The 11,730-nt window shown below is 39.4% G+C and overlaps 1 protein-coding gene across 1 annotated transcript; it reads right to left on the reverse strand.

Annotated features, from left to right (window-relative positions):
- Positions 1-3,875: 3,875 nt before the first annotated feature.
- Positions 3,876-4,523, reverse strand: LOC140855812 (cuscuta receptor 1-like). Its single transcript, XM_073252721.1, has one exon. It carries the CDS (start codon positions 4,521-4,523, stop codon positions 3,876-3,878), a length of 648 nt encoding a protein of 215 aa, XP_073108822.1.
- Between the last annotated feature and the right edge of the window lie 7,207 nt (positions 4,524-11,730).

Genomic DNA, 11,730 nt, shown 5'->3' on the forward strand with positions numbered 1-11,730 from the left:
ACGGTCGGTCAAGGCCGAGGGGACGCCGGTCCCCTGTTCCGGTGCGGGAAGAACCGAGAAGAAGAAGAAGAAAAAAAAAAAAAAAGAAAAGAAAAGAAGAAAAAGAAAAAGAAAAAGAAGAAAAAGAAAAGAAAAGAAGAAAAAGAAAAAGAAGAAAAAGAAAAGAAAAGGAAAGAAAAAGAAGAAGAAAAAAAAAAAACAAGAAGAAAAAGAAAAGAAAAGAAAATAATAATAATATTAATAAAAATAAATAAATATATATATATGTATATTTATATATATATATATATAAGTAAGTAAATAAATAAATAAATAAATAAATAAATAAATTGAAATTGATGAGAGAGAGAGTTTCTCTCTCTTCTCTCTCTTGTCTCAGTCTGAACTATGATTTTCTCTCTCTAGAATTGGACTTTCTCTCTCTACTTTCTCTCTCTAGAATTTTCTCTCTCTAGAATATTTTTCTCTCTTGATGGATTCCTCTCTCTCTAAAGTTACCCTTCTAAGATTAGCGTAGGGGAAGGCTTCATCTGATGATTCTGATCGAGTTTAGAGACGAGTCTGATTTTAAGCGAGATTTTGATTTTGGGATTTATTAGATTTAATTTTGAATTAAATTAATGTAAAAATATAATTTTGGATAATAGGCACGGAAGAATCTCTTAGAAGTTAGTCGATCCGTTCATTCAGTGCTCCGTGAAAGGTAAGTAATGATTCATCTTCTCAAGATAGTCCATATTTATTCTGAAAATAAATAATTATTCTCTGAAATTATGCATGATTTATGAAATTATGTTTTGAAAGAAAAGTGCTTTTGAAATGTTATGGTATATCGATTTATGCACATGTTTAGTGAAAGATTATAATATATATTGTGGTACTAAGTGTTTTGATATAGATCGGATTTATGCTCTCAGCATAACTATGTTTCAGTGGGCCCCGCCAATGGGGATTATACGTTGGTACTTTGTGGACCCTGCCAGTGGGGGTTGTGCGCTGGTATTTGTGGACCCTGCCAGTGGGGGTTGTGCACTGGTATTTCTGGACCCTGCCAGTGGGGGTTGTGCGCTGGTATTTGTGGACCCTGCCAGTGGGGGTTGTGCGCTGGTATTCTGTGGACCCCGCCAATGGGGGTTAAACGTTGGTCATAGTCGAGGCTGTTGAGTTTCGAGTGTTTTGAAATCGAATCGGATTTATTATATGTGAATATTTGAAAATATTGGATTTGCATTAAATCAGTATGAAATATATTTTTATGTTTATTTGCAGCATTATTCTTGAAAATTATATAATATTTGAAATATCTGGTAGAGATGCTTGTTACTTACTGGGCTGTCTAGCTCATTACCTTTCTTTCTATTTTTCAGATTCAGATAATTAATTTCGAGCGTGGGATGAAATATTGGGACAGAGCTTTTAGAAGCGAGATTAGCATTGTCAACTTCATTGAACTTAGATCTATTATTTTTATTGTTTTAGAAAAATTTTATTGGATGTAAGATATTTGATTTAATTACTTGAATTACAGTTGAATAATAATTATTTGAATTTATTCCGCTGCGATGCATTTGATATCGTGATGAGATGCCTTGCATGCTTATGGAGAGAGTTCTTCATGAGTATGCGGTGGTTGCCGCGATCCTCGATTCACAATCTCGGGTCGGGGGCGTGACATATCATGACCACAGATTGAGCGTCATTCTCTTTGTTTATACTTTTCCTATCAAAAAAACAACAACAAGAAGAAGAGCCGGTCCAGGAGGTGGAGCAATAAATCCTCTCTCATGACTCAACCTTGTCTCGTAAATGCATGGGAAATTGCATTGCCAACAGTCCTCAATTGATACCTCAATCTTAAAAGAGGAAATTGACAAAGCAGGATCTGGTTTCTTAATAAGTGATCATAGAGGATAGGTGATGTAATCTGGGGGACTATAAGCAAGAACCTTTCATGAAATTATTGTTCCTTCAGTACAACTATGAGCAATTCGGGGAGGAGCATGTGCAGTGGAAAATCATTTTGACAGACCAAGACCACCTTAGATGAACGAGACTCATTAACTGTTAATTACTGGGTGGCTGGCTGGTGATAGGTGTTGCAAGATGCACTGCAAGTGAGAATTATTATACCCATAGGAAGGGAATTCATTAGGTTACAGATTGGCTTGCCAATTTTGATGCTGGTTAGGTGCCAGGTAGTGTGATGACTTCGTCTGATTGTATTTCCTCAGACTTTGCCGTTATCGTCCATGGAGAATGATCTGATTGTTTGTTCCATTTAGCTCGCAGCCTTGTTTTATCTCCCCTTTCATTGTCTAAAACCTATCTGTATCCCTAATATATCTATGAGAAAAATAATTAAAAATATTTGTTGAACTAAATTTTGGTTATTGGTACTAATTCTTGTTTGATACATTTCATGTCTACGTTGGGTCCAAAATATAGGTTTGTTAACGACTAACTTCCAGGACACATGACGAACTTTAAAACATACTCTTTTAGGTGTAGGACCCCAACAGAGGACCGGCTGCAATCTAAGAGGTGGCTTATTTGATGTCATTAGATGGCAAAGATTTGTTTGCAGAGGACAACATACTAATATAATATATTATTAATATTTTATAAAGCACTTAAATCAATTATTAGAGGCTCCAAATCTCTAGAGTTAGGCAGCCGTCCGGCCCTTAAAGTGGACTTGCCCCGCATCAGTTGACCTATTTAGCTCCTCTTCTTAATGTTCCAATCCCTTTTGACTTTATTCACATGGAATGCTCCAATCCCTTTTGACTTGCCCCGCATCAGTTGGTTATGTGTCCTTGAAGTTGGTCGCTAGCAAACCTATATTTTGGACCCAACATAGACATGAAATGTACCAAACAAGGATTAGTACCAATAACCAAAATTTAGTTCAACAAATATTTTTAATTATTTTTCTCATAGATATATTAGGGTAATTACTGTTCCTAACAAGACGAGCAAAAGATAAATCCCTAAAAATCTGATCTGTCCAAATATACTGTTGCAAAGAACAATAGCTTATGTTCAATCAATTGTAAATTGAGGTTTCTTAACTGATCCAAATGGATAATAGTTTTGTCAGTTGATCAAGCAAGCTGATTATGAGTGGTTTGCTAATAGCTCAATATTTTTTTGGACAGGAAAAAGGAAGGAAAAAAAGAAAAAAAAACCAAAGTGAATCATCAAATGCAATACATCGCCTTTATCGGTAAAAATTAAATTTCCTTCAGTGATGAATTATACCTAGAACCCAAAAATTTGTCAATGGTAGCATAGTAATTCCCATTTTGCAGAAATTTTTTAAATTCAGGTTTATTTTCAATTCCTTCCCAACTTGTAGTTGTGCGAGCACAAGATTTACACAAGACACAACAATGTGGTGGTCTCATCGTCAAGGGTCAATTTTAATTGCTCCCACCATGGAGATGACATAGGCAATTTTGGGTGATAGGTTTGTGACAGAAACTCGAGGTTCATAATCATTGATCACAAGTCTGATAGAAAGTTTCTAAAAGCTCCACAGCCATACAGTGTGGTAGATCTGGAATTATCAGAGACAATGGAACAGAATTGGATATAAACAACTTCATCACAACCTACAATTGACTGCTGAAGAGCATATGAATGATATAATCATTACAAAAAAAAAATGCATACGACTGGTACCTAGATAACAATGAGGGAAGAAGAAGCAAAAAACTATATCAAGCTTGATTTCACCAAAGATTTCAAAATATTACATTGAACAAAAGCTTGTTTTGTTTTATTACAAAGTGCTGAAAAAGGCTTCTCTGAAATGCACAAGATACTATTTATCTTGCGATTCTGTTGCATGCAAGTCCACTTATGTGCTGCCATTAAGATCTTTTCAAGTCAAGGAGTCCACATAACCATCCAATATAATGCGAATGTGTTGTCCAGTGTGACGAAATAACAAGAAAGCAATACAACCCCATAAGCCAACCAGGAATGTCGCTGCAATTATTGCAAAGAAGATGGCATGCATCCACACTGCTACCATCTTGGTTTTCTTTGACTTCGATAGTTGGACTTGAGTCAGAGGTGCAAGTCTTCTCCAGTGGTGGCCCATGTAATCCAATATTACCCTTATAGCTACTCACATTAAATGTGGCAAATTGGTTTTTGAATTCCGGTATGCATCCAGATAAGTTATTGTAAGCAACAGAGGACTCCAAGGATATTAGCTGAGTCAATTGCCCGGGTATCACACCACTCAGCTGATTGTGTGATATGTCCAAGCTCTCAATCTGATTGAGTTTTGAGAAAGTTTCAGGAGTAGGACCTGTTAGCTGATTGTGTGATAGATTCAATGGTACAAGCTCATGCAGATTTCCAATTTCTGATGGGATGTTTCCTATCAACTTATTTACGGACAAATCAATTGCAGACATCAGAAGCAAATGATCTATTGCGTAAGTATATAAGTTGCCCTTGGTGATGAGGTCTACCAATGTTATCGCATATAAGTCAACCTCCACACTCATATGGTTATGAGGATACATCCAATATATATAGTAAAGGGAATCTAAATGTGATGAATCAGATTTCCTGAAGTGCATTTTGCCAAGGCAAGAGGGTATTGATCCTGAAAGATTGCTTTGCAAAAGGTCTAGAATATGCAAAGACTGTAGCTTGCATAACTCAATTGGTTAGGACCTTCAAATGAATTTCCATTGAGAACAAGAATCTCCAAAGATATAATGAGGTCCACGATGATGAAGGAGTTCAACGAGTCCAAGATCAGTCCAAACGGAGTCCAGATGGTGAAGTTACGTGTGAGAGAAGCTAGCATGGAGATTGGAGAGTGGAGCGTGCGGCAGCACATAGGCCGGCCGTAAGTGCGCCACCTAGCACATGGACGTGCGGACGCACACAGTGCGCAGCCCAAGCCCAGGCGGGCATGTGCACAGGCATGGCCCATAGCTCTTCACGTGGTCCATCATGGATCGCCGGTCCACACGAGGAGGCATGGATCACTGCCCGGTTCCCCCATGCGATTTGTGCTGTCTACCATGGACCGAGGCTATTTCTAGGCTCATTTCTCAAAGTCCACAATGGGTTTTCTAGATTGGGGTGCAATTGAGTGGTCTACGGGAGGAGCGTGGATCGAGAACCCATTTCTCACGTGGTTCTCACGGTCCATCATGAACCGAGACCGTTTCGAGATGGTTTTACATGCAGGATTGCATGATCTGATGGTCCAGATCGCAGGCGATCCTGATCTGATGGTCTGGATGCTATTTTGATGCGACCAAAAATTTTGATGGGATTAGGACTCAGATTGAAGCTTTAAAAGACCAATGGCAAGCAGAGAGCTTAGAAGATCCATGGTGTGGAGAGTTTGATGGAACCTAAGCAGCAGCAGGAGGCCCTAGAGAGGCACTGATAGAGAGCAGGAGCAGGATGCTTCAGGTAGACTGTCAGATAACAGACAACAGTTATTTTAGGGGTTCAGGAGATCTTTATAGAGAGAGCTTTTATGAGAGAAAGCTTCTCATGAGAGAGAGGTTGGGTGTATAAGGATTAAGAGTGTGATCTCCTCTTGTAATTTTCTCTTTTTCATAGTGAAGTTTGCATACCCTGTGGAGGCAAGCCTTTTGGCTGATCCACATATTTGATTATTTTTATTTTATTTTTTTTCTTTCTACTGCGATGCAGGGTATTGAAAAGATCCTATGGAGATAGTATCCTGGTCAGACATCCCCAATAAATGGTATCAGAGCAGGTGATATTATAACAATTGGTATCAGAGCGAGGCGGTATTGGGGTGCAGGTTGCAGCGGTGGTGAGCAAGATTGAAGATGGAGAAGACAGGCTCAATCAAGATGAAGATCAATATGTTTGATGAAAAAAATAATTTCTTTTTGTGGCAGGCAAGGATGATGGATGTGCTCATCCAGCAAGGACTGATCGATACTCTCTTGTGCAAGAAAAAATCAGATATCATGGAAGAAAAGACTTGGATGCAGCTCCAGATGCAAGTAGTGAGTACGATCTATTTGTACCTAGCGGATAAGGTAGTGATCCATATACTTGGCGAGACTTTTTTGATGGTGTTATGGTTGAAGCTCGAGGAGTTGTATATGACGAAGTCTCTCATCAACACTCTCTTCCTCTGGAGGTATTCTACCGGCTACAAATAACTGAGGGACAGAGAGTGTAGGAGCATCTCAACCATTTTCAGAAGATCTTCACCGATCTCCTCAACATCGAAAAAGTTAAGGAGAACACCAGGGTGCTAGTGTTGCTAGTATCACTTTCTCTTTCATATGAGTCCTTGATGACTGCTTTTCTAATGGAAAAGAGTACCATCAAGATTGATGAGGTCACCACAACGATTCTCCGAAATGAGATTCTTAGGAGGGAGAATCCAGCTTCAAGCTCAGATAGTAGCTCAACTTTGATGGTTTCTAGAGGAGTAGGAGGTGGTAGATGAAGCGATAGGAGATCACAATAAGGGCGATCCAAGTTCAAGACAAGAGACTTGAGCAAGATGAGATGTTACCAATGTAACAAGTTGGAGCATCTAGACAGAAATAGCTCTCAACTCAGGGATCAGATGAGGGCTACTACAGCGATGGTTGGTAGTGAGTCAGAGGATGATATCCTGAAGATATCTAACAAAGTATCTATTTTTTTCAATAGTGGATTTTAGATTCTGCATGCATCTATTATGCATGTTACAAAGAGGAGCAGTTAGACTTTCTGAAGAGCAGTGAGGGTACTGTTTACTACCGAATAGATGGAACTATATGATCAGACGTATCAGAATGGTCAGCTAGAGGACATATGATGGTATAGTGAGAAGATTGAAGAATGTCCGATATATACCCGATATTTGGCAAAATCTTATCGCACTGAGCAGACTGAATTCGAGAGGCTATAAGATGGTAGCTGGTGGAAGAATTCTAAAGGTGTTATATAGTGATAGGATTATTCTGGAGGGAAGAAGAGGATGAAAAAGAATTACTATCTGATAGGGATCCCAGTGTGAGGCAAAACTTTAGGAACCAAGAGGAGTTCAAAGTGAGGTGGAGCTCCAGATGGAGGTGGATCAGAAACAAGACGTGAGACTCAGGAGGATGAGAGGCGATATCGTAGAGTAAAATTTCTATTGCCATAGGAGGACACCCCAAGCAGGTCTTAGGTCAAAAGGAGCATACATTGATGGAGATGGGATCGTGCGACCTAGCTCGACTCTCATATTTGTCCATCTATGATCAGTAGGCAATTACCCTAGGGCATAGGGGCAAGGAGATCTAGAAGCTCTCAGAGTTAAGAAGCTGAATGTCAAGTCAAAATGGAGATTGTTAGAAAATATATCTTAAGATTCGATCTTAAAAAATCCACAACGAGGTCTGCAACGACAAACGGAGTCCAACAAGCCCAAGATCAGTCGAAACAGAGTCTAGATGATGAAGTTATGCATGAGAGAATTTAGCATGGAGATCGGAACAATGGATGCCGGCAGAGGCCATGGTGGAGCGAGCGTGTGGCCCAGGTGCAGACGCATGATGCGCAGCCCAGGCCCAAGCCAGCGCATGTGCAGGCACTACCCTAGCTCTTCACACAGTCTTTCATGGACCGTTGGTCCACATGAGGAGGCGTGGACTACTACCTGGTTCCCTGCACGATTCTCATGGTCTACCATGGATCGAGGTCGTTTCAAGGCCTGTTTCTCATGGTCCATGATGGGTTTCATGGATCAAGATGTGATCAAGTGGTCCATGAGGGGAGCATGGATCGAGAATTCATTTCTCATGTAATTCTTGTCGTCCACCATGAATAGAGGCTGTTTCTAGGTGGCTTCACATGTGGGATTGCGCGATCTAATGGTCCAGATCATATGCGGTCTTGATCTAATGGTCTGAGACATTATTTTTATGTGATCAGGAATTTTGGTGGGATTGGGACTCAGATTGAAGCTTTAAAAGACCTGTGGCAAGCAGAGGGCTTAGAAGATTCGTGGCATGGAGAGTTCGACAGAACCTGAGCAGCAGCCACAAGCAGGGGCAATAGCAGGAGGCCTTGAAGAGGCACCGACAGAAAGTAGGAGCAAGATGCTTCAAGCATACTGTCAGGCAGCAAATAGTGATAACTTCAAAGGTTCGGGGGTCTTTCTAAAGAGAGTGCTTTTATGAGAAAAAGCTTCTTGTGAGAGAGATTGGATGTACGAGGGTTGAAGATGTAATCTCCTTTTATAATTTTTTTTTTTTCATAATAAAGTCTGCATGACCCATGGAGGCGAGCCATTTGGCTGATCCATATATTTGATTATTTCTATTTTATTTCTTCTTTCTTCTTACTGTGATACATGGTATCAAAAAGATTCCGTGAAGGTGGTGTTTTGTTCAAACATCCCCAACAAGTGGTATCAAAGCAGGTGATATCATAACAAAAGCTATCCCTCAAGGTCAAGGAGGGGTTGAGTGGACGAATCATCACCATGCCGCATAACGATATACTCCGCATAATCTACCTATATAATTTAGAAATATATTGGTTCTAATATACATATCAGATCCTATAACAACTTAATAAATACAGTTTAAAATTCTTACCATGATCTGTCATGATCTAGAATCTAAGTAATCACCAATCATAGACTAGTGTGTGGCCTCCCACAACCGTAGCTAGCCTAGTGGATGACTTAGCTGTGGTATCTACAATAAGTAAATAATAAAATTAAATTAATTAATACATACAATATAAGAACTTTTATAGTTCTAGTAAAGAGTTTTGGTATAGATTTCTTACCAGTCTGTCAGCCATAATATATATACCGACGGAGCCGCTCTGTGCCTAATTGGATCCTGCTGGGTGGTCCAGTTCTGTCAGACCCTCTATCACCTACTTGAGTCCTTCTTGCTGCTCCACTAATCATAGAGGGCCTCCCATCATCCATCGCATCCAGTAATCCATCTAGGACCTCTTGTTTGATGGTGATTGGAAACGAAAATGCTTGATGGTGGACTACTTGCGGCTGTAAAGGCCATCTCGAAACCTTCATATGGCCACCTCAACAAATATCCGATGGCCAGCCTCCTCATCTTGGGGAGTCTCGAATCAATAGTACTCCTACAAGATAGAATCGAAGCGTGTATTGATAAGTAGAATACAAATATACTATAAATTTAAAAATTAAATATTTCTGACTTATTTGAAATATCTCTTAGGATGCATTGCGAGCTCCAGATGGTCAGTTGGAAAACTCGTTCATTGATCGAACTTTGAGCCAAGCCTGAAACCTAGAGAAATGCTCCTCCAACTGCCATCGGAGTAGATAAGCGGGCCAAAGCCAGTCCGTTGGTGATGGCCCAACCTCAAACCCTTGCCATCGAAGGCAGTAGGCTACTCTCACTAGAGAGCTTCACAGAATGATTCCACCTCTCGAGAATAATATTAATTTTAATAATATTATTAATATTATTATTAATTTAATAATATTAATTAAATATTATAATAAAATAAAATATTTAATTTATTAAATAAATAAATATCTAATTAATTAATTATATATGTAATTAAAATTAATTAATATATTAAAATAAAAAAATTTAGTGATGGCGATAGCATCGTTAATATTCACAGTGCGATGGTGTGGATCCAGCGGCACAATGCTCCGATAGCTAGGCACTCCGAAGGAAGGAGGTGGGCTACAAGTCATGTCCAACAAAGGGAGGGGCAGGAGGAGAAGGGGAAGACGGTGAGCGATCTAATCCTGCAAAGAGTGGGGTGGGGAGAGAAGGAAAAGGCTGCTGCAAGTCCGGTCCAACAAGGGGAGGGATAAGGGGAGAAGGAGGAGGCAATGGGGGTCCCGATTCGGCAAGGGGAGGGGTGGGGGAAGAACTAGGAGGTGGCACATGGGGGGCTCGATCCAGCAAGGAGAGAAAGGGGAGGTGGTGGGGTGCCCAATCCGGCAAGGAGAGGGGCGAGGGGATAAAGAAGAGGCGATGGGGAGGTTGATCCTACAAGGAGACCGGCAAGGGCCCAATCCAACATAGGAAGCTGCGAGGTGCCGACGGATAAAGGGAGCGGCTGGGGAGAAGGGGGAGGCAGTGGGGGGCTCAATCCGATAAGGAGAGGGGTGGGGGGAGAACGGGGAGGCAATGGGAGGCCCCATCTAATAAGGAGAGCGGCAGGGGGATCGATCCGACAAGGAGAGCAACAAGGTAAGGTAGTGGGTGGCTTGATCTAGCATGAAAAGGGGCAGGGGAAGAATGGGGAGGTGGTAGGGGTTCCTATTCAACAAGGAGATTGGCTAGGGGAGAAGGGGGAGGTGGTCGATGGGAAGAAGGGGAGCTCGGGGAAGACGAGAAGAATTGGGGGTGGGAGAAAATAAGGGTGCGCGGGAAGAGAGGAGAGTACATGCAGGAAATGAAATAGTCGAGAAGAGAAAAAGCTATGAGCAACAGCAATATGCCATCGCTAATAATAAAGATCCATCATTAATAATCAAATAAAAAAAATTTACAAGCGACAAAATTTATCGTCACTAAAAGCCAAATTTACCGTCGCTGAAATATTTTTTGCAACGGCAAAATCTGCTATCGCTAATAAAAATAAATCCATTGCTAATACTCCTAGGCCTAATATGTTGTCACTAATATTTTTTTATTAGCGATGAAAATTTTTTTCTCCCGTCAGTGCGTTATTTATGACTATTAGCGAGGTAAAAGGTCATTGCTAATGCTGTCACTAATTTATACCATCAGCAATATTTCATCTCTAAAAACTAATAGCCATCGCTAATTCTATTACCAAAAAAAATATTTTTTCAAAATTTTTTAAATAATTTTTTTCAAAATTATTAGCGATGGCAAATCTTTTCGTCGCTAATAGCTATCGGTAATTTATTAATTTAATTATAATAAAAAAATTTTAATTTTTTAATTTTTTAAATTAATTAAATTATAATCAATTTAATAGTATTAGCGATCGTTAATTTTTTTATCATTATTTTGATGGTTAAAGACTATTATTAGTGATGGCTTTATTTTTCATCATTAATACCATCACTAATATTCCAAATTCCTGTAGTGAATCTTTCGAAAGTTAGATTTTGACTTTTACATCAATTCTACCTTAAGCTTTTGTAGCTCTATCTGATTTTTCTCGGATTAAAAGATACATCTTGTCAAAGTCTTATCTAAAAAAAAAAAACTTTTGGTTTGAACAGTCCATTTAAAGGCCCAAAAAAGAAATTTGGATCTCATTGCTTGGGATGCTGTACCATAGATCTCGAAAAGTTATCCAATATTTTTTTGAAAAAAGATCATCTTAATCCAGCATTATATGGCTAAGTTATGACATCCATAATGTTATCTTGCAACTCAGCTTTTAAATATAATGAATCTCGTTCATGCACCCTATCCATGCTCATCTATAGTGGTCAAAGTAATCTATATCGAGTCTGAGAATTCTCCTGAATCAATCCAACTAGACATGGTAGTGTTCTAGCTGGTAGCTCATTATTTTATTTATCTTCAAGAGTGGAGGCTAGTTTATGGAATATAATTTATGTTATGTTTTCTTGGCATTCTTATTTGATGATATTTATGAAGTATGTTTTAACGAATGTTGTTTGTCTTTGATTTTTTTTAGTTTTTTAGGGTTAATAATGGTTGTTTGCCATCGAAGCTATTTTGGTTGGGTTTAGTAGAAGCTTTGAATTCAATTCACCGCCTTCAA

Source organism: Elaeis guineensis, chromosome 1 (assembly GCF_000442705.2).
Source record: "Elaeis guineensis isolate ETL-2024a chromosome 1, EG11, whole genome shotgun sequence".
NCBI classification, from domain to species: Eukaryota; Viridiplantae; Streptophyta; class Magnoliopsida; order Arecales; family Arecaceae; genus Elaeis; species Elaeis guineensis.